The 25,869-nt window shown below is 43.7% G+C and overlaps 1 protein-coding gene across 1 annotated transcript in view; it reads right to left on the bottom strand.

Annotated features, from left to right (window-relative positions):
• Positions 1-25,869, bottom strand: part of POLN (DNA polymerase nu) — a 236,183-nt gene that overhangs the window by 46,479 nt on the left and 163,835 nt on the right. The window contains exons 17-19 of the mRNA XM_073343208.1: positions 5,907-5,964; positions 3,658-3,735; positions 2,657-2,771 (exon numbers count right to left, since the gene is read on the bottom strand). Coding sequence (XP_073199309.1) covers positions 2,657-2,771; positions 3,658-3,735; positions 5,907-5,964 — 251 coding nt within the window. The remainder of the gene's footprint in view (positions 1-2,656; positions 2,772-3,657; positions 3,736-5,906; positions 5,965-25,869) is intronic.

Below are 25,869 nucleotides of genomic sequence, written 5' to 3'. Positions count from 1 at the left end.
CATATCTGATAAAAATATTTGACTGTAACATTTCATTGAAGTTGAAGTTCCTGTGTAGCAACTATATGAGGCTGGAAGCTGCCAAGAGCTGTGAGATTACTGACGAGAATAACATATCTGGAGCCCTGCCTAGAACTGAGACAAAATTTGATTCATATTCATGCATACGCTTACAATATACCTCCAAAATGGAATAAGGATTTAATTCCAAGAGGTTCCAATGACATGATAATATGTCACAATTATATCAGGAGATGCTCAAAATCGAATCTAACAATTATTTTCTAATAAGTGTGCTCTTATCAGTCGATTGTCTTTCTAGAGCTCCACTCCTGGGGATCTGTGCATCCGTGAGTCTTGTACCATCAGGCTACCCATCCCACCTGCATTGATTGAAGAATCGTAAGGTGGATGCATCCGATGAAGTGAGCTGTAGCTCAATGAAGTGAGCTGTAGCTCACGAAAGCTTATGCTTAAATAAATTTGTTAGTCTCTAAGGTGCCACAAGTCCTCCTTTTCTTTTAGTAGAAACTCAGTAGCAGAGAAAATCAGCAGATGCTGGGACTGATGGACTCTGATGATGTTATCGGTGCCTGACTGGTTTTTACACCCTTTACTGTGGATGGCCTCTCTCCCCACTTTGCTCCCAACAAAATTCCATACAAACAAATAAAAAAAAGAAAAACAAAAAAAGGGTAATTTACATAAGGCTTGCAGACCATCACTTTGTTCACTCTGCTTGTACGCTACGCCCTCTCTCTCCAATCATTTGTCTATCTTGTCTATTGAGACTGTAAACTCTTTGGGGCATGGCCTGTCTCTTACTGCATGTTTGTAAAGTGCCTAGCACAATGGAGTCCCAATCTCAGTTGGTGTCTCTAGGTACTACCATATACAAACTAATAAGTAAGGCTGCAAGTTTGTCATGGAGGTCATGGATTCTGTGACTTTCTGTGACCTCCATAACTTCTGCAGTGGCCGGTGTGCCTGGCCAGGTGCATCGGCCACTGCTGGGGCAGTTTCGGGCCGCCGTCCCCCCACAGCAGCTGCAGGAGTTTGGATGTGGGAGGAGGCTCAGGGTTGGGGCTCAGGAGGGGGTGAGGGTTAGGGTGGTGCTTATCTCGGGAGGTGCTCCCTGGAAGTGGCAACATCCCTTGGCTCCTAGGCGGAGCCATGGCCAGGGGACTCTGTGCGCTGCCTCCACCTGCAGGCGCCACATCTGCAGCTCCCATTGACTGTGGTTCCTGGCCAATGGGAGCTGCGGAGCCGGTGCTCGGGGTGGAGGCAGTGTGCAGAGCTGCCTGGCCTCGTCTCTGCCTAGGAGCTGAGGAAGGGGTATGTCACTGGTTCCAGGGAGGTGTGGAGCCACGTAGGGAACCTGCCAGCCCCGCCACCCCTCCCCAGCACCAGTGGGGGTCCCAGGCCACGTGCTGTCCGCCTTCCACCCGAGCGCCCATCCCCGAACACCCGTGGCACCCCCAGGCTACCCCTAGCCCAAGATTTAGTCAGGAGTATATAGTACAAGTCATGAACAGGTTGCGAGCCGTGAATTTTTGTTTACTGCCCATGACCTATCCATGACTTTTACTAAAAATACCTGCGACTAAAACATAGCCTTACTAATAAGTATACACTTTAAATAATGCAGTTACTAGAAATACACCATTTTTTCTTCATTCTCTGGAGATCAACAAAGAGTAATAATCCCAAGAACAGGGCTGAGAAGGACTTAATTAAATAAGGAGTGAAACACTGCTCTTTCTCTGAGGGTCTGCCAGGAGACTGAAGTATCAACAAGTAGATAAGCCCTGATTGGAGCCACAAGAATCCCATGAGTGCTGTCCTCTCTGTTTTCTGTACAGGCAGAACTTTGTTTTCCAACGCCTTTAGCAGATGTCTAAGGTTTTCAAAATACTTGTGATGTAATTAGAAAGAATATTATCATCAGGAGACTTGACAGAGAGAAAAGATGTTTTGTAATCCTTCAGGAAGCTAATTTATGTCAACAGCTGAGCTGATCCTTTTAAAATGTATTTGTGAATAATTATGCAATAAAAAATTGTCAAGATTTATAACATGTTATTTGCAATGAGTTACTTGACCAGTTCTAGTCGTCAGGCTCATCTAGGTCAGTATTATTTGAGCCTTGAGAGAGATTATTCATATATTAGCCAATGGTAATGAGAGCTGTGGAGGAGAAGGGGGTGAATAGAACCCCTGCATTGCTTTGGAGGACATGGGTGAGGAACTCTAATACCCTTTCATAATTCTGAAATCCTTTTGGTATGCTTGTCAGCTCCCAATCTTTTGAAAAAGTAACAAATTTTCAAGGAAATAAGTATTGTTTCTAAATACAAGATTTCACTATGAATATACAGTAATACAAGAGTTGAAGGTACTTTTGTCATTTTGTTGGTCTAGTTCATTGGTTTTCAACCATTTTTCTTTTGTGGACCCCTAAAACATTTCAGATGGAGGTATGGATCTCTTTGAAAATCTTAGACATAGTCTGCAGACACCCAGGGGTCTGCGGATGACAGGTTGAAAACCACTGGCCTAGTTTACATCAGATGAGGTGAGCTGTAGCTCACGAAAGCTCATGCTCAAATAAATTGGTTAGTCTGTAAGGTGCCACAAGTACTCCTTTTCTTCTTACCATTGAGAAGCCAGTGTAGTAAACACATCAGTGGTTTCAGGTTCTTGGAATAGTTTCAGAAGTTCTGGATCACAGGATAGGTGTGCAAGGATTCTTAATTCAATATGGGAAAAATCTAGCAAATAAAACTCTCTCAATTAGTACCCTTGCAACTTTTCTATTATTATACTTTTTAACATCCTTTCCATATTTATTTCCATTCTTATATTTTTCAGTTACAGGGCAACAGAATTTTATAGAATTCATGTTTTTTCACAAAAGGTTATACTTTTGTGAAAAAAACTCAAAAACAAAACAATGTAAAACTTTAGCGCCTACAAGTCGAAGCATGAAGGAACATACAAATGTTTAGCATATCTGGCATGTAAATACTTTGCATCATCAGCTACAACACCTGTTCTTACTTTCAAGTGACATTGTAAATTAAAAGCAACCAGCATGATCTCCCATAAATGTAAACAAACTTGTTTGTTTTAGCAATTGACTGAACAAGAAGTAGGACTGAGTGGACTTCTATGAGGTGAATAGCAAAACATCCAAAATATTTATAATACATTTAAATTGGTATTCTACTATTAACAGTGTGATTAAACCTGCAATTAACTGACTACTTTTTAATCTAGTTAATTTGCTTTGAAATAATCACATGCATTAACTGTGATTAATTGACAGCTCTAGTGAGAATTAACCTTGCCCAAGGCATGAAAACTTTCTGCATGAATGATTAAAGTTTGGCAAAGTTATAGGTGCTTATGCTGAAAAGTATTAGGTAGCTTTACAGATAGATGTTGCTTCCAGCACTGCCTATAATGCAGACATTCAGACTCTGCTTGTGAGGAATGGGCCACACTTGAAAATAACTACACTTAACAATAACTACACTTATCAATGCTTTTTCTTCACAAGGTCAATGAAGATGTAGTGGCATCCTAAAGAGGACTGGCAGCAGATATCACAGGACATTTGTTAATAATAAACAATTATAATGGAAATTTTCTTACCTGCTGCTAAGAACGTATATCCTTTAGCTGAAACAAACAATGTTCTTGGAGAAATAGTTACTATTTCATTTTCTTTTCCTAGAGAGGAGATGGGAGAAACATATATTACATCACAGAAACAAAACAAAACAACAATAAAACTTTGTTGTAAAACAGGCAAGGTTGCTAAGCACAGGACCTATCTGACAGACCACCACAAATGCAAGGAATTGAAAAGTTAAGCCATCTAACAGCACTTACCCTGTACTCTACAAATAAATAATGAATTAATTTCCTACTGCAGACACAATTTCCTAGGAAATTATTTCCATGTGTACTGAGTCTTTACAGAAGAAAGGACAGGATGACAAGTAATGTGAATGCATTACTGGAATCCTATTCCACTTGGTGTAGGAAAGGCAACAATGCTTGAAGCATAGTATATTTCCTCTACTACTGATTGTTACCAACTGACTGTAAAAGTTGCAAAGGAGGAAATAAGAATGTCTGGAGTAGTTTGCAAAGGGAAGGAAAACCTGAAAAAAATGTAGTTTTGCAAAGTACATATGATTAGGTCTCAGTGTTTGTCACGGACGTCACAGAAGTTACAGATTCTGTGACTTCTTGTGACCTCCGTGACTTCTGCAGCAGCCAGTGTGGCTGACTGCAGGGCCGCCCAATCAGCTGGCCCCAGAGCCAGCTGCTCAGGCGGCCCTGCAGACAGCCACACCGCTCCCTACTCAAGTGTCTCTGCATCCAGTCGCTTGGGCGGCCCCACAGCCAGCCGCTGCGGCTGGCCCTGGGACCACCTGAGCAGCAGTTTCAGGGGCGGCTGGAGCTCCCGCAGCTTGGCAGCTCCCAGCAGCAGTCCCAGGGCAGCCGGAGCAGTGGCTGGCCCTAGGGCTCCTCACTCCCTGGCAGTGGCCGGAGCAGTTGCTGGCCCCTGCAGGGCCTCCCCTCCGGTGGCAGTCGGAGAAGCCACTGGCCCCCCAGGACTCCTCCCATGTCGTGTCTGGAGCAGCCACTGGTCCCCTGGGACTCCCCCTTCCACGGCGGTGGCCAGAGCAGTTGCTGGCCCCTGGGTCTCCCCCCCGAGCAGTGCCCCTTCCCCTAAGATTCATTCAGGAGTATTTATGGTATAAGTCATGGATAGGTCACGGGCCGTGATTTTTTGTTTCTTGCCCATGATCTGTCCATGACTTTTACTAAAAATACTCATGATTAAATTGTCGCCTTACATATGATCCATGAGCATCATTAATGAATTTTGGCAGCCTCAGTCTAGGTCTGCCTATGTGTTGTAGTACACATTGGGTAGCATGCATATGTATCCACTGTTTGTACAGATGACATAGCTAAAAATGACATGGGAAATTACAAACAAATTGCCAGCTTTAGAAATTTAGATTTTTTTCTCATCTCAGATAGACTCTTATCATTTTAAGGTTTTTATTGTTATTCCAAACTCCGCTCCTCCTTTCACTTGCACTTATATAAACCCTTTTGCTTCATTATATTGAATTGTATCCTATTCCAAAGCCTCCAGTGCAAAGCCAACCACTACTCCCTCCAAAAACAAAGCGCAACAAAGCAACAGCAGCAGTTCTACACCGTGGTCCTGTGCAGCTACCTGCGGGAAGAAAAGGTTATGTAAGCAAGTCTCTCTTACGCTACATTCACTGTTGAGGGTCCAGTCCTTTCTCTATCACTTGGGTCATGATTCCCTAGGACTTACAGCCCTCTCTGTACTATCTTCCTTGAATCCAGTTTATAGCATCCATCTGACAAGCAATCAAAGGATATTTTGGTCCTTAGCCATTAGTTTGATTTACATGGCCTAGTCAATCTAGCATTGGCAACTCCCTAGGAGAAGCTTTCTGAGATGAAAGCACAGGAAGACTTCTTAGTAAGATAAGGCAGGATAACTTGGTTCCATTACAACTATGCAAGCTCCAAACTGTGGGAAAAGAACACAAACTGAAGGTAGGGGGACTGGCCAGGAGAGCAGAGAATATTTAAATTGATGAACTTGCTTGCATAAATCAAGGAAGAGGCAGCAAACCCACATTCTGTACCTGCAAGAAGCAGCAGAAAGATAATTTAAAAGATAATGTTGTATTATAACTACACAGTTTGAATGTAGTCTTTTTTCATTTTTGAGATGTTGGTATGCCTTAATAGTACTTGATCACATATTTTTATTCAAACACTTACTTAGATAAATGCATGTCCTTTTATAAAACTACATAAACAAAAGCTTTTACCTTTACCTTTTACATATTGCTTCTTAATAATTTGAACTGGATACTTGGAGATACCTTGGATATTCTGTAAATAAAATAACAGGAAGTAAAAATTTACAGGAATTGAAAATGTATTTTAAAAGTATAATTTAGCAGAACGTCAAATATTAATTTGATTATATAATGTTAACATATTTTGTTTGTTTTATATTAAACAATATTTGAACTATATTTTGACAATATACATATACTTAATTTTTCAGTACATAATGTAACATTAAGATTTTGAATTATATGACATAAAAACCCAACTAATGGAAATGATAATTATGTATGGCATACACTCACATGTATGTCATGAAATGTACACTAAAATTTCAAGTATGGAATTGGGGTGTTAGAGAGTCTAGTGGGGTTAAGCTGGGTAACTAAATTATTGTATCAACAGATGAGAAAGAGAAGCAAGCACAGCAAAACTATGAAAATTGAGTGTGGTCTGGAAAGCCATATTAAGTAAAAGAGAAGGCTATAAAGACTTACATGATGGAGAATTGAGAAAGTCTAAAAAGCTTAAGAGAAGAGAAGGCATTATTATGATAAGAGAGATTTGAAGTAAGTTTTGGGTGGAGTGATTGCCATATATGCAGGTTACTCATGTTGGCTTAAGAATCATTAAATTAGGGTACGAGGTTAAATCTGGACTCTTTCATATCATAATACATAGAATTGTTATTTTGCTTATCTAAAAAATATGTTTTTAGTTAACCCAAGTAGCCATTCTGTGTACTGTATATACTTGAAGCCAATCTGTCAGCGCAGGACAGGATGCTTCAGGGCAACTTGGAATAGTGGGGGAAACACATGGCTGGGTACACCTTTCTGCTCCTTCAGAGAAACAATATTCATCCTAGCTGCAGACTACGGCTTACACACTGAAAGGCTGATCAAATCCCCAAGCTAGCAGATCACTTCTCCCAGCACTGTGATGCACCAGCCAGGGCAGTCAGCCAGAAAGTTACCCTAAATCTAGAGCAAAATCCCTCTCTGCTGATACACCGATGGGAAGGGCCTGGGCCAGGCTTAAATTCAGCCGGAGATGTCCAGAGCAGAGCTCTAGTAAATATCTTCAAACCCTCAGGAGCCCCGGTGTGCCTTGCAGGGCTGAAGCCCTGAGCCCTGTAGCTCTGGGAAATACTCAATGAGAATTTAAGCCCTGGGAAAATTAAGGGTTCTGAACACTCTTTTCCTCTACTAGCACACCTCTGCAACACAGGACAAAGTTTTGCCCTATATTTAGCATTTTATTTGCTATTCCACATTTTTCTTCACCCTTTTCTTTGGAACCATCACCTGGTAAAAGCAAGTGGGCATACATTGCTGTCAATTTTTCTGTGACTGAACAAGAAAGACACCTGTGGATCTTTGCCCTTCTTTACTATAATATTTCTGGCGTACTGTGAAACTTTGAACAATGAGAATGGATATCTAGATGAATCATGCTTTATGTAAGGATAGGATTTAAGTAAAAATCTAAGATTTTCCAAAGTTATAAGATGTTCTAACACAGTTGTCTTCGCTTTTGGGAATAAAATTGAATTCTACAGGAATTGTTTATCCTTGAAAGACTCTTACATGTTGATCCTGATTTGTGGATGAACCACCAAACATAATAATTCAGGCAAAAAGCTTTTTTTAAATTTTAACCTGTTTTATCTCAAATATTATTTTCAGATACTATAGCATCATGAGCTTACACTGCCTACTATTGTTGCATTTTTAAATTTATAATAAATTATGGAAGGGGTTGTTTATTAAGTACAGCAAATGTACAAGTATAAAAGCTGAGAACTGTCTAGCTTATCAGTAAAGAAGACAATGCAGGGCTAGGTGTCAAAGGGATAATAATTTAGCCTTCACTTTTAGAGACCTGGATTCACAGCCTGTAAGAATTACCAATGAAAGGTATCACTGAAATCAGTAAGGACTATCAGTGAAGTGTGAAACATGACATCCGTGATAACTTCCTCCTGTTACTTTGTAACACTATTCCCCATCACCTGGACAGGCAGCATCTAACAATACATGATACGTAACATCTAGCATATGATAATGTGTGTCAACCCAATTGTTATCAGTTCATATAATACATCTGTACATAACTCAGTGGTTAGATGAAAGTGCCAAAGTTATATGTTGGAGGATTCAAAAATGTTGGGAGCAGGGATGTACAATTTCAAAATAAGAAAAGTCACTCCCTATGCAGTTTTGAACTCAGAACCATTTTTTTTAAAACTAAAAGGTATGCAATCAAATTAAAAAGTAAATTAAGTTAAAATTTTAGCAATCCATGTACACCTATAATGGAATAAAATAGAAAAAAGTAAAAATGATTTCCCCCAGTACCACTATGAGGGTATTCACAATTAAATGTTTCAGAGTAGCAGCCGTGTTAGTCTGTATTCGCAAAAAGAAAAGGAGTACTTGTAGCACCTTAGAGACTAACCAATTTATTTGAGCATAAGCTTTCGTGAGCTACAGCTCACTTCATCAGATGCATTCAGTGGAAAATACAGTGGGGAGATTTATATACACACAGAACATGAAACAATGGGTGTTACCATACACACTGTAATGAGAGTGATCAGGTAAGGTGAGCTATTACCAGCAGGAGAGCGGGGGTGGTGGTGGTGGTGGTGATAACCAAGGTGGGCCATTTCCAGCAGTTGACAAGAACGTCTGAGGAACAGTGGGGAGTGGGGGGGGGATAAACATGGGGAAATAGTTTTACTTTGTGTAATGACCCATCCACTCCCAGTCTCTATTCAAGCCTAAGTTAATTGTATCCAGTTTGCAAATTAATTCCAATTCAGCAGTCTCTTGTTGGAGTCTGTTTTTGAAGTTTTTTTTGTTGAAGAATTGCCACTTTTAGGTCTGTAATCGAGTGACCAGAGAGATTGAAGTGTTCTCCAACTAGTTTATGAATGTTATAATTCTTGACATCTGATTTGTGTCCATTTATTCTTTTACGTAGAGACTGTCCAGTTTGACCAATGTACATGACAGAGGGGCATTGCTGGCACATGACAGCATATATCACATTGGTAGATGTGCAGGTGAACGAGCCTCTGATCGTGTGGCTGATGTGATTAGGCCTATGATGGTGTCCCCTGAATAGATATGTGGACACAGTTGGCAATGGGCTTTGTTGCAAGGATAGGTTCCTGGGTTAGTGGTTCTGTTGTGTGGTGTGTGGTTGCTGGTGAGTATTTGCTTCAGGTTGGGGGGCTGTCTGTAAGCAAGGACTGGCCTGTCTCCCAAGATCTGTGAGTGATGGGTCGTCCTTCAGGATAGGTTGTAGATCTTTGATGATGCGTTGGAGAGGTTTTAGTTGGGGGCTGAAGGTGACGGCTAGTGGCGTTCTGTTATTTTCTTTGTTGGGCCTGTCCTGTAGTAGGTGACTTCTAGGTACTCTTCTGGCTCTGTCAATGTGTATAAGATGGGCCTCTGCCTAAACAACACACACAAATATATAGTTGTAACCCTTCTGCCCGTCAGAGTTGGCAGCAACAAGGGCCGGGTTCAATATCTAGGGGATCCATTCCAATAACACAATGCAAACCGGCTCGAGCCCCCACCCAGTGACCTGGGATAAATATATACCACCCCCCGCTGGGCGCCTCCAAGAGGCAATACTTCCCCTCTCGCAAGCACCTAGTCTGAGTGTAGCAAAAGCCTTTTAATAACAGAGAGAAACAATGTGGCATTATGTTTGGGAAACACCACTAACAGGATTCATAACACAACCCATGAGGAAAAAAAAACCCACCCCAAGCAAATTGGGGCATGCCCTTTTCCCTTTGGTTCTTGAGTCCAGCAACCCCAAATCACCCAAAGTCCCAAAAGTCCAATGCCCCAAAAGTCTCTGTCCCTGGTCAGGGCAGCCCCAGAGTTCGAAAGTTTATCTGCGGAGCTTTACCTCCCAACCTGGGTGGAAATGGGACGGGGGTAAGAGGCACCTTACATGATCTGAAGCTGACCGCCCCATAGCTCCATAGCAGCGCTCTGCTCCACCAGCCGCCCCACAAACTCCTTCGCTCAGCTGCGCTCCGCTCCGCCAGCCACCCCACGAACTCTTTCGCTCAGCTGCGCTCCGCTCCGCCAGCCGCCCCACGAACTCCTTCGCTCAGCTGCGCTCCTCTCCGCTCCGCCAGCCGCCCCAAGAACTCCTTCGCTCAGCTGCGCTCCTCTCCGCTCCGCCAGCCGCCCCAAGAACTCCTTCACTCAGCTGCGCTCCTCTCCGCTCCGCCAGCCGCCCCAAGAACTCCTTCACTCAGCTGCGCTCCTCTCCGCTCCGCCAGCCGCCCCAAGAACTCCTTCACTCAGCTGCGCTCCTCTCCGCTCCGCCAGCCACCCCACGAACTCTTTCGCTCAGCTGCGCTCCGCTCCGCCAGCCGCCCCACGAACTCCTTCGCTCAGCTGCGCTCCGCTCCGCCAGCCGCCCCAAGAACTCCTTCGCTCAGCTGCGCTCCGCTCCGCCAGCCGCCCCACGAACTCCTTTGCTCAGCTGCGCTCCGCTCTGCCAGCCGCCCCACGAACTCCTTCGCTCAGCTGCGCTCCGCTCTGCCAGCCGCCCCACGAACTCCTTCGCTCAGCTGCGCTCCGCTCTGCCAGCCGCCCCACGAACTCCTTCGCTCAGCTCCACAAGCAGCTCCTGCCATCCACAAACTGCTCCACCAGCCGGTCCGCAAGGCACTCCAGCCGGCCCACCAACCGCTCCACAATATAGCTTGAGGCTCCCCCACTACTTAACACAACACTCAGTGATTTCAGCTCTTAGGTGAATTCAGCTTGTAGTAGGGGAGTCCCAGTGCTGGTGCACTGTCAGCCCAAAATGAGCTCAGCAGCCTATAGCTAGACTTCTAATGAAATCAAAATTAGCTCTGATATTCCACAGTGGAGAGAGGAGGAAGTGCAATTAGCATGTAAGGCCCTCACCAAGGGGCCCATGCCACCAAGCGTTAATACTTGTCTCCAGCCTCTCTCCATTCACTCAGTTTTGGAACCCATGACCCTTGCCTAGCGAGTGCTACTTAGTTGATGGTGAATCCCTCCATCATAACAAAAGGCCACGTACAGTTCCAAGCACAGTTCCCATAATCAGGGTAATAACAATTTATTCTTCCTGCCCCAATAACAGAGACACTGGGGATCCCACAGCAGCCAAAGTGACCATTTGGGCAGCTATGGTCTCATTCTAGGCGTGGTGGATGTGCCTATGCAAATGAGATCAGCCCCTGAAGTTCTTTTCCACAACTTGCCACACCTCACCACCAGATGTCAGGGTGGAGCTCATCCTGACACTGCTTACATAGTGCATTACTAAATTAAGTCCATTATTTTTTCACATTACAGGAAAACTAAGAACATTTTTCTCAGCCCACTAATGTGCAGACTGACAAGGAAAGAAACACTTATTACCACGAATAAAAGTTTTGAAATTTATTTTTTGTTTTTTAATTCTTGATTTGAAAGTAGCAGTTCTAATCATTTGTGTTGATAGCCATTCTGATGTAAAATAATGTGGGGTTTGTGATACCAGGGATAAATTTTCAAAATGACAGCTACATAAATTGTGTGCACATAATCCACATTTATGTGCACAAAACAAGTATAGTAAATGGGTGTCTATGTGCTTGTTAATGTGAATAATGTGGACAGTCTAAGTGGGTGTGCGAGCTGCTGGATGCTCAGCATTTTTGAAAATCAGATCACTGATTGAAATCAGATCACTGATTCCAATATTTCTAGGTATAGATTTAAGAGTCTACCTACCCATTTTTGAAAAATTTGTCTTAAAAGTTTTTTTTCTGACAATTCAATATTGAATATTATTTTATATTCTTTTTCATTGGGCTTTCACAAGGCGAGTGACACTGCTCACCAAGATGTGTGATTCCAGCTCTATGTTAAGGAATGCCACTTGTAAACAAAAACTTTAAAAACAATAACTTTCAGTTATTCCTGCTGATTGGAGAGCCTGAACTTGTGAATTTCCAAATTCCTGCACAAAGTGAAAATGATACAAATTTCCTTTAGAAATTACTTTACCAAGGTAAAAGAATGCTGTATTACAATCCTATTCTCACTGAAAACCAAATGCAAGCACAGTGTTCATCATGTTAATTTTAGTGTTTTCAGAAGTTTTACTAATGTCTCTTAAAATTCCATTCATGCAATCCCAAGGGAAGAAAAATGTATACTGCACCTATTTTCTCATGGAAAATAGTCAGCAAATTACAATTTAAATAACTTCAGAAGAGAATTTGGAAAATGTGTGCAAGTTAATGCTGATTTTTAAGAGCATTTAGAGATGTTAAAAGGTAGAGAAACAAAGACAAGGAACTTAAAAGAAGCCTCTTCATAAAAATCTTCTCACTACTTGAGTCTGACAGTTCTCTAAAAGTATTATTTATTATTTCAGACGTGGATGGTTGATGTGCCTTAGGAATATGGCTATAACTTCTCTAGTAGCACTTTGCACAGCCTATTAATTTATGTATCGAGTACAATACTGTAACCATGTCATAAATGCTATCTTGACATGTGATTATGGTCCTATGATGTTAGATGGAGACATCCACAGGATTGTAAGAAGTAACACAGAAACAGAACCATTCTCTCCCAAGTTATAATATTGTTATGTTACTCTGAATTGAGGCTCTAAACAGGGAAGAAAAAGCAAGTCATGAAAGAATCCACCATTGGCACTTCCTCATTGTTTCTAGATGATCAAAGGCCCTGGAGGTTTTTCGCCTTCCTCTGTAGCATGGGGCACGGGTCACTTGCTGGAGGATTCTCTGCTCCCTGAAGTCTTTAAACCATGATTTGACGACTTTCAATAGCTCAGACATAGGTGAGAGGTTTTTCGCAGGAGCGGTGGGTGAAATTCTGTGGCCTGCGTTGTGCAGGAGGTCAGACTAGATGATCATAATGGTACCTTCTGACCTTAATATCTATGAATCAAAAAAGCAAGCTATTCTACTGTATGATTAACAAGAAAACTCTGGAATTAGTTTAAAATGTCAGTAGTTGTACATGGAAATGCCAGATAAAGAATAGTGATAGCCGTGTGTAAAAATAAAATTTTAAAAAAGAGCCTACAAATTTCAGTAGACTGCTCAATCATCTTTCTAGAGAAATATATATTTTATATATAAGAACAAGTGGGTTCCCTATGTGTAGTACACTTCAGGTTGCACATGCACTCCATAACCTGGGACCAGAGAATTTTTCCTATCAGTGTGTGTTTGGTCTGCACGTATACCCCCACTCTCCTTTGTGTGCTCCACCGATGGTATAAAGAGGGCTGCTTCTCCATTGCCATTTTAGTTCCTTCTCCACCAGTAGGACCTGAGGCAGAGGGGCAGGAAGATGGATAATCTACTGCACATAGGGACAACACATCTCATGGAACTCCAGTTACTACAAGGCAAGTTTCCTTCTGTCATAAATATAAAGGGAAGGGTAAACACCTTTAAAATCCCTCCTGGCCAGAGGAAAAATCCTTTCACCTGTAAAAGGTTAAGAAGCTAAAGGTAACCTCGCTGGCACCTGACCAAAATGACCAATGAGGAGACAAGATACTTTCAAAAGCTGGGAGGAAGGAGAAAAACAAAGGGTCTGTGTCTGTCTGTGTGATGCTTTTGCCAGGGACAGAACAGGAATGGAGTCTTAGAACTTAGTAAGTAATCTAGCTAGGTATGTGTTAGATTATGATTTCTTTAAATGGCTGAGAAAATAGCTGTGCTGAATAGAATGAATATTCCTATCTGTGTGTCTTTTTTGTAACTTAAGGTTTTGCCCAGAGGGATTCTCTATGTTTTGAATCTAATTACCCTGTAAGGTATTTACCATCCTGATTTTACAGGGGTGATTCTTTTTTACTTCTATTAAAAGTCTTCTTGTAAGGAAACTGAATGCTTTGTCATTGTTCTAAGATCCAAGGGTTTGGGTCTGTGGTCACCTGTGCAAATTGGTGAGGATTTTTACCAAACATTCCCCATGAAGTGGGGTGAAGGGTTGGGAGGATTTTGGGGGGAAAGACATTTCCAAACAACGTTTTCTCAGGAACCCAGATAAAGTTTGGTGGTGGCAGTGGAAGTCCAAGGGCAAAGGGTAAAATAGTTTGTACCTTGGGGAAGTTTTAACCTAAGCTGATAAAAGTAAGCTTAGGAGGTTTTCATGCAGGTCCCCACATCTGTACCCTAGAGTTCAGAGTGGGGAAGGAACCTTGACACCTTCTTTGAGTGCTTCAGGTGATTCAGTGTCCTTCTCAAGGAGGCAGGTACCCGGAGTCCTATGCCACAATGAAATGTAGAACTGACCTGCCCAGGAAAGCATCCAAGGCAGCTAATAGTGTATACAGAACTCCAAGTCGTTGCTCTACAGATGTCAATAATAGGGATATCCTGGGGGGAAGCTACCAAGGCTGCTTGGGTTCTTATTGAATGTGCTTCATGCTGCCCTCAAGGAGGACATTACTACTCCTGGGGAAATTCTGCACCAATATATTAAAAATTCTGTGCACAATATTTTAAAATTCTGCAAATTTTATTTGTCAAAATAACACTTTATAATCACACCAGTTTCAATTATTTTGGTAATTTGTTTCAAAAAACCTGTCAGCAAGTATGTCTGTAACACTACAGACACATACAAAAATTCCCCCAGGAGAAGAGAGTTAAAGAAACCCCTATGAAACCCAGTTCCTGCTTCTCTGCCCCTTCCCTCCCAGAGCCCAGCCACTCACAACCCCTTTTCCCCAGAGCTGAGCCCAGCCATGCCCCCACCCCAGCCCAGACACTCTCACCTCCTTCGCCCCAGAGCCCAGCCATGGGCCGCCCCCAGCCCAGACACTCACACCCCTCCTCCCCAGAGGCCAGCCACAGGGCCCCCCCCCAAATCCGGACACACATATCCCCTCACCCCCAGCATCTCCGACACTCACACCCCCTTTCCTCCAGAGGCCAGCCATGCCCCCTCCTCCCCAGAGCAAGCTGCATCCCCCACCTCTGCCAAGACACTTACCGATCCTACCCTCCTAGATCCCAGGGATCCAGAGGGAGAAATGGCTTGATGCTGGGTTCTGGGCTTGCACAGACTTTCCTGCTTTTCAGACTTTCCAGACTTTTCCTTGCACAGACCTTCCTCCAGGGTGTGTTGGGAATTGCAGCTGCTGGGAACCCTCCAATTCCCTCCCTCTCCCCCTAGCCTTGTCTTCTATTTGCAAGCTGAGCTCTGCCGAGTCCAGCAGACCCTAGTGATGGTCAACATCTCTGCAGCCCATTTCTGTGGGGAGAAAAGGAAATTCTGCGTGCCCAACATGAATTTCTTCAAAATTCTGCATTGTGCAGTGGCACAGAATTCCCCCAGTAAATCATTGTACTGCTCATAGCAAAATATTATGCATCCTGAGATCCATTTTGACAGCCTAAATTAATGCAATAGGTTTACCATGAGTGCCCCTAACTCCTCTACCCTCTAGCCAATGTGATCAGGTACAAAATTGCCACCTTTATGGAAAGGTCTTGTAGACAGCAAGATGCCAGATGCCACTTCACTTCTTCTTACTGGTGTGTGGTTTACAGTAGGACACAGGTAACTGGATACATTGGTTGATGTGAAAGTCTGACACTACCTTAGGGATGAACTTCAAGTATAGCCTCATGGATACTTTGTCCTTGTGAAAGGACACGCAAGAGGATTATGTTGTAATAACTGGGCCTACAAATTTACCCTAATTGTGAGCTCAACTGTAAAAAAGTAGAAGTGAGTGAAAATTCAAAAAGTTTCAAAATAACCTGTAACAACAAATGTTGATGGGGAAATGTGCAAAAAGAAAAAAATCAAAAAGGCCCACTAATATAACTCAAGGATTATGTTAAGATGATGACTGGTGAACAACAAAAGTGGGGGACCAGAAATGAATTAGAGTATCAGAAATTAGACTTTTGGGGGGACAATTGTTAACTGAAAGAAGGGAAAGGAGTAAGCTTCACCATCATGGCTGCCACCTCCACCATCTTCTCAGATCGTGGGATCCACCAGGGTGCTTTGAAGTCCTGGCAGATGGATCATAGGGCAACTTACAGAGGTATGCACCAGGACAATGGCCTCTACATATAGCTGTGAGCAGCATGCCCCTCCATGCCTGTTGATGGAACAGACTATCATCAATATTGTTCAAAACATCTAGACTGACTGGCTACGAATCATGGAATCATAGGACTGGAAGGGACCTTGAGAGGTCATCTAGTCCACTCCCCTACACTCATGGCAGGACTAAGTATTATCTAGACCATTCCTGACAGGTGTCTGTCCAACCTGCTCTTAAAAACCTCCAGTGATGGAGATTTCACAACCTCCTTAGGCAATTTATTCCAGTGCTTAACCACTCTGACAGTTAGGAAATTTTTCCTAATGTCCAACCTAAACCTCCCTTGCTGCAATTTAAGCCCATTGCTTCTTGTCCTATCCTCAGAGGTTAAGAAAAACAATTTTTCTCCCTCCTCCTTGTAACAACCTTTTACATACTTGAAAACTGTTATGTCCTCTCTCAGTCTTCTCTTTTCCAGAGTAAACAAACCCAGTTTTTTCAATCTTCCCTCATAGGTCATGTTTTCTAGACCTTTAATCATTTTTGTCGCTCTCCTCTAGACTCTCTCCAATTTGTCCACATCCTTCCTGAAATGTGGCACCCAGAACCGGACACAATACTCCAGTTGAGGCCTAATCAGTGCAGAGTAGAGCGGAAGAATTACTTCTCGTGTCTTGATTACAATACTCCTGCTAACACATCCCAGAATTATGTTTGCTTTTTTTGCAACAGCTTTACACTGTTGACTCATATTTAGCTAGTGGTTCACTATGACCCCCAGATCCCTTCCTGCATTACTCCTTCCCAGGCAGTCATTTCCCATTTTGTATGTGTGCAACTGATTGTTCCTTCCTAAGTGGAGTACTTTGGATTTGTCCTTATTAAATTTCATCCTATTTACTTCAGACCATTTCTCCAGTTTGTCCAGATCATTTTGAATTTTAATCCTATCCTCCAAAGCTCTTGTAACCCCTCCCAGCTTGGTGCCGGCAGCAAAATTTATAAGTGTACTCTCTGTGCCATTATCTAAATCACTGATGAAGATATTGAACAGAACCAGACCCAGAACTGATCCCTGTGGGACCCCACTCGTTCTGCCCTTCCAGCATGACTGTGAACCACTGATAATTACTCTGGGAATGATTTTCTAACCAGCTTTGTGAATGTGAAGGAGAAATTGTTTGCAGGACAGCCTGATTGCTCTAAACTTCAATATGATGATGTGGAGCATAGATTCTTGAGGAGACCATGTCCCTTGCACTACCTGCCCCTCCATGTGTGCCCCTCACCCTATGAGGGATGTACTCATTGTTATCATCTTTGTTAGCAGTGGGGAACTAAACAGGAAGCCCCCCCACACATCCATACACCCCTATCTTTCCACCAGATAAAGAAGTCCAGGACTTTTCAAGGAACCATGACTAGAAAGTCAAGACTGTGTCTGCCTGAGGCGTACGCTGTCTCTAGCCATCCTTGCAGGCATCTGAAGTGAAGTCTTACAAATGGGGCCATGTATGTTTTTGCAGCCAAATGACTCAACAGGACCAGGTAAGACGACACAGATGTCCTGGGGTTCATCTGAATTTACTATGAGAGTCTGCTCATACCAGACAATCTCTTTCTTGATAAGTATGTCCTGGCCCATACTGTATCTAGCACTGCCCTGATAAACTCTATAGTTTACATTGGTTCCAGGGTAGACTTTTCAAGGATCACCCTGAGACCTAGCCTCTTGAACAAGTCCAGATACACTGTGGTCACTTCCTGAGTTACCCGGTAAAATATTACCTGTAGGAGCCTGTGACAGGGCGCGCCTGACCCACACTGGTACTGCAGGGGTTAACTCCTCCCTTTCGGCAAACTCCGGCTAGAGACCAGGCATAAAAGGGAGCAGCCCAGCTCATTCAGGGCTGACTACTGAGGAGGGAGGATGCATGTTGCAGGCTCCAGCCTGGGAACTGCAGAGGCCCCAGCTGGCAGAACCAAGAGGTGCCGAAACCCAGGTAGATGCCCAAGCATCTATGAACACTCAAAGAGTGTTGGAGTGGCTGAAAGCTGCCCAGGCTGAGGAGCCCAGAGACATCTGGGCCAATGCACCAGGACAGGGTAGGAAGTAGCTCACAGGGACTAGTCATTGTGCTGGTGGCATCAGTGTGTTTTGGTCAGATTCTCCACTGACTTAGTGGCGAGCACACTTGCTACTTCCAGGGCCCCAGCCTGGGCCCCAGTGGAGCAGGGAGGGCCTGGGTCCCTTGACCTGGCTGCCTCCCACCCCGAAGTGGTGGCCCACTTCCCTGACTGGCCACTAGGCCAATCAGCCCTGCTGAAGAGGGCAGCAATACTGACTTTGGCTGCTAGGCCACCCCAGCAGAAAGGCAGCCATATTGACCTTGGCCGATAGACTATGCAGATATATAGACCCTGGTCAGTAGGCTACATGGCCCGCACCTGAGGGCAGCCATCTAGACTTTGGCCATTGGGTCACACAGCCTGGAAGGAGAGGGCAGCCATTTTGACTTTGGACATTAGGCCACACTACCCCGAAACCCAGAGTGATCATGCAGACTTAGCAGCAGGTCTATAACAACTCTTACCCCATCCCAGAAAGGGGACGGGGCGCACCTGCCCCATGACAGAACCAATCCTCAAAGCAGGGGTACACTGCCACCCCCTGCTGGTGTAAGTGAGTTGACACCACTAACAGTAACTTGATGAATCCTCTTGGTGCCATTGAGGATCCAAATGGAGCACCAGGTCCTGGCTGGGTTGCTAATCGGAGACAAACCTCACAAATCTCCTGTGTGCCAGATGGATGTTGTCATAAATATAAAGGGAAGGGTAAACACCTTTAAAATCCCTCCTGGCCAGAGGAAAAATCCTCTCACCTGTAAAGGGTTAAGAAGCTAAAGGTAACCTCGCTGACACCTGACCAAAATGACCAATGAGGAGACAAGATACTTTCAAAAGCTGGGAGGAGGGAGAGAAACAAAGGGTCTGGCTCTGTCTGTATGCTGCTTTTGCCGGGGATAGACCAGGAATGGAGTCTTAGAACTTTTAGTAAGTAATCTAGCTAGGTATGTGTTAGATTATGATTTCTTTAAATGGCTGAGAAAAGAATTGTGCTGAATAGAATGACTATTTCTGTCTGTGTGTCTTTTTTGTAACTTAAGGTTTTGCCTAGAGGGATTCTCTATGTTTTGAATCTAATTACCCGGTAAGGTATCTACCATCCTGATTTTATAGGGGTGATTCCTTTTTTTCTGTTTACTTCTATTTCTATTTAAAGTCTTCTTATAAGAAGACTGAATGCTTTTTCATTGTTCTCAGATCCAAGGACTTGGGTCTGTGGTCACCTATGCAAATTGGTGAGGATTTTTACCAAACCTTTCCCAGGAAGTGGGGTGCAAGGATTGGGAGGATTTTGGGGTGAAAGACAAGTCCAAACTATGTTTCCCAGTAAACCCAGTTAGAGTTTGGTGGTGGCAGTGGATATTCCAAGGACAAAGGATAAAATTAATTTGTACCTTGGGGAAGTTTTAACCTAAGCTGGTAAAAGTAAGCTTAGGAGGTTTTCATGCAGGTCCCCACATCTGTACCCTAGAGTTCAGAGTGGGGGAGGAACCTTGACAGATGTTCATGTGAAAACAGATGTCTTTGAGATGGAGAGGTCTGAACAAATTTCCTGGATCTAGTGAGCGGATAATTGAGGACATGGTCACTATTCTGAACTCCACATGGTAGATAAACTTGTTCAGTTCCCTGAAGTCCAACATGGGTCTTCATCCCCCCTGTCTTTTTGGGATATGAGAAAGTACTTCCAGAATAACACTTTCCCCTTTGCTGCTGGAAGCACAAGTTCTATAATCCCTAGTTGAAGGAGTGACTCTGCCTCCTGCAGAAGAACCTACTCATGAGATGAGTCAATTTCTAATACCCATCTGTCTGTGGTAATCTCTGTCCAGGCTAATAGATAGTGGGATATTCACTCTCCAAAAGGGGTGAGGGGAAGAACCATGAGACTAGTCTAAATCCAACAGGGCTGCTTGTGCTTGGCTCTTGAGAGTTTCATCAAAACACCAATTTAGGAGCCAGAGTTGGCTGAGAGACAGAAGACGACTGCCCCTGGACAAGCTCCCTGTGCACAGGCACTGACTTATTTTTCCGGGTGGGTGCTCCACCCCCACTCCGCTCCTTCCCCTGAGGCCCTGCCCTTGCTCCGCCTCTTCCTGCTCCCGTTCTACCCTATCCCCTGAGGTTCCCTGCCCGCTTGCTGCTCTCTACCCTCCCCCTAGCTCCTCCAGCAGCCACCTCATAGCTGATTGGTGGCACTGCTGAACAGCTGTAGTTGCTGGGTGCTGAACACTCCCTATTTTTTTGCTGTGGATGCTTGAGCCCACTATAGAGTTGGTGCCTCTGTCTCTGTGCATTCTCTGACATTTGCAGGACAGCTCATGCAGAATGTTAGTGGAGGCTGGTGTCTTTGCCTAAACTGGGGCTTGCTGGATTTCTGCTTCATTGCAGTTGTGTATATACCAGCTTCATGAGTGTCAGTTTCTAGCAGTCAATACAATTCTTGAAGCCGGGGATCCTTGGTATGCTCTCTGCCACTGTAGAAGTCAGCACAAACACTGAATCTCTCTCCTAGACCACAAGCAGTAAGAAGGAACCAAAACAGTGACAGGCCGGCATCCCCCTTTATACCCTCAGTGAAGAGCATAAGGAGAGTGAGGGTGCATGCATGGACCAAATGGACACTGCTAGGAAATATTCTCTGGTCCTAGTGTCACGTTGCCTGGAGTGGCTCAGAACTGTGAGTGCCTATCTCAGGGCAAGACAGTCTTACCATGGAATCACAGTCAGTCCCCTTAGCCTCTCCAGTCTATCTTGCCACCCAGACAAACAACTTTGTGATAAAATGCTATTAAAACAAAAAAAAAATCACACCATCAGGTTTCTCCCAATCCCAAGAGACCAGTCACTTACCCCAGATCAATTGGTACTCCAGATCTTACACCAAAGACAATGCTGGTAATCACAGTTTGTAACTCCAAATGGTGGCAGTGATGTAATAAACTGTTAGTTTCCCAAAAGTCTTTCAGGGTAACCAGATTGTCTCTGGGGCTCTCCACTTTGCATCTGGTATACTTCCCTGAAAGAAGGTATTCTTTGAATCCATATTTATAGTATCTTCACACATGAAGCAAGCTGACAGTGTCTCTATACACCTGAGCTTTTCCTTTGATGGTATGTGAGGAATGCACTTAGTCTTTTGACTTCCAACCATGATACATAATGGCCATTTCTTTGAAATTAGCTTTTTTCTGTTAAAGGTCTTAGGTCCTTCATTGGCATTCCACAAGATTTCTTTGAGGGGTTATTTAGTTACACGGTGCATACAATGTAAATGTTTGCTGTCACATTATAACAGAAACAGATAAGTGAAAACAATACAAGTAACATTCCACTAGTTTTCATGAAGTTTAAACATCTGAATACACACTTATATATTTAACACTTTGATCTGTACTAACACACAAGTGTTAATAAAATCAATTTTTTATAAGCAAGCAAAGGAAAATATTCACCACTGCTTTAATCTTGCCAGGTTCAATTACTTTCAGAAACCTTGCCCCAGAAAGTCAACCACATTCCCTAATGTTCAAGGAAAGCCAAAATTTCCGTATACTTCCAGCAAAGTTCCATTTTATTAACCCATGATTTGAATATTTCAGCAAAAATAAATTAGTTTACCAGCAACAAAACATATTTGTGAAGTCTTTGTGACAGGGTCGGGCCAGATGGCTACAGGAGAGTAATAGAAGGCAGATATATTAATCCCAGGTTAAGTAGGTCCCTTTTCCCTGGGTAAGGTAACAGGTAAGTTTCCAGAACAATCGGGAACCTTCTGGAGACAATTAAGACAGACTGATTAGAACACCTGCAGCCAATCAAGAAGCTGCTAGAATCAATTAAGGCAGGCTAATCAGGGCACCCTGGGTTTAAAAAGGAGCTCACTTCAGTTTGTGGTGCAAGTGTAGGGAGCTGGGAGCAAGAGGTGCTAGGAGCTGAGAGTGAGAAGGTGTACTACTGGAAGGCTAAGTACAAGCATTATCAGACACCAGGAGGAAGGTCCTATGGTGAGGATAAAGAAGGTGTTGGGAGGAGGCCATGGGGAAGTAGCCCAGGGAGTTGTAGCTGTCGCCCAGCTATTCCAGGAGGCACTCTAGACAGCTGCATTCCACAGGGCCCTGGGCTGGAACCCAGAGTAGAGGGCAGGCCCAGGTTCCCCCCAAACCTCCCAACTCCTGGTCAGACATGGGAGGAGTTGACCTGGACTATGGGTTCATGAAAACAGCCAAACTGAGGGCTACCGTGAAGCTCCAAGGAGAGCAAATCTGCCAATAAGCGCAAGACCCACCAAGATAGAGGAGGAACTTTGTCACATCTTCTACCGTATTCTCTGAATATCTTGTTCTCCTGGATTGGAGTCACATTTTCAATGCTAGCACTAGTGATAGGTCTGCTAGTTCCACTGTCAGAACATAATTACATATTGATATTGCCCTTGTTTCCTATCCCTTTCAGGGTATTTTACTCTCTCAGAGGTCTGGTGAAATTCATGCAGAGAACTCTCCAATAAGAACCCAAACCCTACAAGGGAACATATGAGAACACATTTTGATGCTTAGTACTTTTGTCCTTCTGAAGCAGTGTTGCCCAGCACTTGTGTTGGAGATCCTTTGACAGACTGGTGGACGGACACGGTCCAGAACTTTGCGTACCATGTTCCCAGCAGAGTTTCTATATCTTTCATTTTTTGTCTTTATTCCTCTTTTGTCTGTCTTTTTTAAATGAAGTTTTGCTCTCTCTTCTTCCTCCTTTTTTGGCGGGCTCTCCTTACCTAAAGCCTACATACATCTTCAAAGTGGGGATGCGAAAGGACTGACTCATTGCTGGCACTTCATTGTGGCCAGGAGTGATGTAGTAGCTCTCTCCCCGCTGGGTGTCTCTGCCAACAGCCGATCTGTCTTTGTGGCAGTCTGCCTCTTCCTGTGACATGACCCTCCAGCCAGGTCACTTGAGAATCTCTCCCCTTCTAAGGTCCTCCATGAACAAAATAAGTAAGGGGAATTAACACAAATAACCTGAGTTAATAGGAAATAGAGGGAAAGGATTTATTCTCAAGGTGCATCTGAATTTGGCCCTCCCTTCCCTCAGGAAGGGGCGTTTGGCCAGTGGTGGTCTGGGAAGATCCTGCCTTCAGTCAGTCATTTCCTCGGGAGCTGAGGGCTGAAGGTCTGTTTTCTTCTTTGGTTTGCCAACAAGTAACAAAAGTTGCTCTGTCTCCTTTTTAAGTTCCTCCTCCAGCCTGTGCATGCCTTGCAGTTATGCCATGGCAGAGCTGCCTAAGCCCAGAACAGCCCCTTAACCCCTTGTTGTCCAGTGTGGCGTTAGGGTTGCCAGATGTCCAGTTTTCAACCAAACAACTGGTCGAAAAGGGACCCTCCCTGCAGCCTGGTGAAAATGAGTGAGTGAGGGTGGGGGAGAGCAAGCGATGGAGGGAGGGGGGATGGAGTGAGTGGGACAGGGCCTCGGAGAAGTGCTGGGACAAGGGTGTTCGGTTTTGTTCAGTCAAAAAGTTGGCAACCCTAGGGGTTTGTATACTCCATCACAGAGGGGCACCTATTGGTTGCTCTGTGGAGCCAAGACATGCTCCCACCACTCAGCTAAGTGTCATGAGAGAAGAGATGTAAAGTTTGGTCCGGTGAGCTGCTTCCTGATTCCGAAGACCTGTACTTGTGAACTGCTCCTTTACTACGGATCATGGCTGCTGCCGAAGTAGGGAGGGAAATTGCACTCCACTTGCAGCAGTACATTTGCAGCGGGGAGACAATGAAGACTTCCCCAACCGGGCCATCCTAAACCAGACTAGCACCTCCTATGTTGGGAAATGCTATTCTAGAGAGATTATACTACAGAAAGATGAAAAATATGTACTATAAGACTTACCATTTGAAAAATTCTATTGTTTGAATATTGGTCATGGTAGCTTTCTCAGTGTAGAAGAATAAAAATAGTATGTGGCTATTAACATTTCTACAGGAACTTTGTGAGACAAATGGTTACAGTAAAAAAGATACATTTCCCAAGGTCATGTCTGTAAGGTTTAGAGAGATAGAGTATGCAGTACAAAAAATAGGGGAAGTATGGCAGTGATCAAAGTCACCATGGTAACAACATCAGACTTGGAACTAGTGCGCATATGCAGTACCAAGTAGCTGGTTTGACTTGTGTGTAGTTGCCACCTAGTGGCTACTAACAAATTAAAGGCATACATTTTCATTGAGGACAAAGCCACAGACACTGTTTTCAAAAAGGAAAGATTACTCACAAGTAATGCAGTTGGTCATAACCCTGTTCACCCATCTTATTCAAAAGAGCTGTAACTATCAGGATTATGGCTCCACCTATCAAGAAGAAGGGAGCAAGATCTATCAATGAACTGTGGTATTTAAGTTCCTTTCCCTCGGTTTGAAAAGCTTGTAAAAGCATGAAAGAATGAGAAAAAGTAGAATAAGTGAAGAAGAACCCACGCTAAGTAACACTCCACGAGACTTGGCTGAAAGAAGACTACAGCATACTGGCTTACAACACACTGATAGGTTACAGTCCTTTACCAACAGACAATGGAAGTCTTGCATGCAGCTTGGCTCTTAAGTACTTAAACCCTGCCAGGGTCTCCATGTGGAAGATAGTTGACCATCTGGTAAGCAAAGCATGCATATAAGCTGCTTATTGTTTTTGAGAGGCATTTTCTCTGAAATGCCTTTTGTTCTGAATAAACAGAACTTTACTTTATGAAAGCTGTCTGTGCCACTGGATAAACTTTTCATTGCCCAGAGACAACAGAACTTCAGGTGCTGAACTGAAGTCAGATCTCCTGAGGTGATCACGGTGAACATCAGGAGCCTGCAGTGTAAGACCCTAGCCTGCAGGGAGAGGACTGTGGGATCCCACGCCAAGGAAGGTGACAGCTGTAGGCCTGAGACCTAAGTAAGGTGCCTTCGAGGAGGCCACAAGGGGGGCAGAGGTGCAATTAACTCAGGAAGAGTGACAGCATGCATTAGCAGGGAATTCACCATCAGGCCAATAAAAACCCTGTCAAGAAAAGCCTGCAGACATGAGGATGAATGAAGAAATCCAGAATAAATGTCAATATGCTTCTCTTCCTCCCAGTGAGAGATGGTACTCCTGAAACAGGGAGTATTTCAGAGATTGTGGAGCTCGTTGAGTGCCTGTCACACAACAAAAATCCTTCCCTAGATACTAGAGGTATTCAATCTCCAGTCTGTTTGAGTTGGATTTTCTGGACTGGAAAACTGAATAGGGCCTACACTGAGATCTTGTCTAAGTCAGCTTCCACAGACAGTAAGTGATCAGACTCATCATTTTGGAGAGCCAACGACAAGGTCTCACGCAAGCCAGCAGAATGACCTCTGCCCTATTCTGTCTATCTTCAGTAACACCATGGTAAGCAATAATTCACTTCTGTGCTCCAATCCTGAGAGAATGCTTCTATTCACAGAGTTCTAGGGACAAAGTGCCTGGAGAAGTATCTGGGAAACATTGCTGTCTTTTTAGAAGCAAAGTACTTGTGATCACTATGACCATAAAATATGGGGTTAATAGTAAATAGTAATGTTACACATATCATGGTGGTTATATGGAGAAACAACTTGCCTAAAAGCTGCAAGAAAGGCTAATGCTGAGAAAATGCTTTTAAATTTTGAAAAATGGAAAAAATATTGGACAATTGAAAAGTATTAGAAAAAT

This window comes from Lepidochelys kempii, chromosome 4 (assembly GCF_965140285.1).
Source record: "Lepidochelys kempii isolate rLepKem1 chromosome 4, rLepKem1.hap1, whole genome shotgun sequence".
NCBI classification, from domain to species: Eukaryota; Metazoa; Chordata; order Testudines; family Cheloniidae; genus Lepidochelys; species Lepidochelys kempii.
The sequence above is the reverse complement of the archived record's forward strand: the minus strand, read 5'-3'. Positions and strand labels throughout refer to the sequence as shown.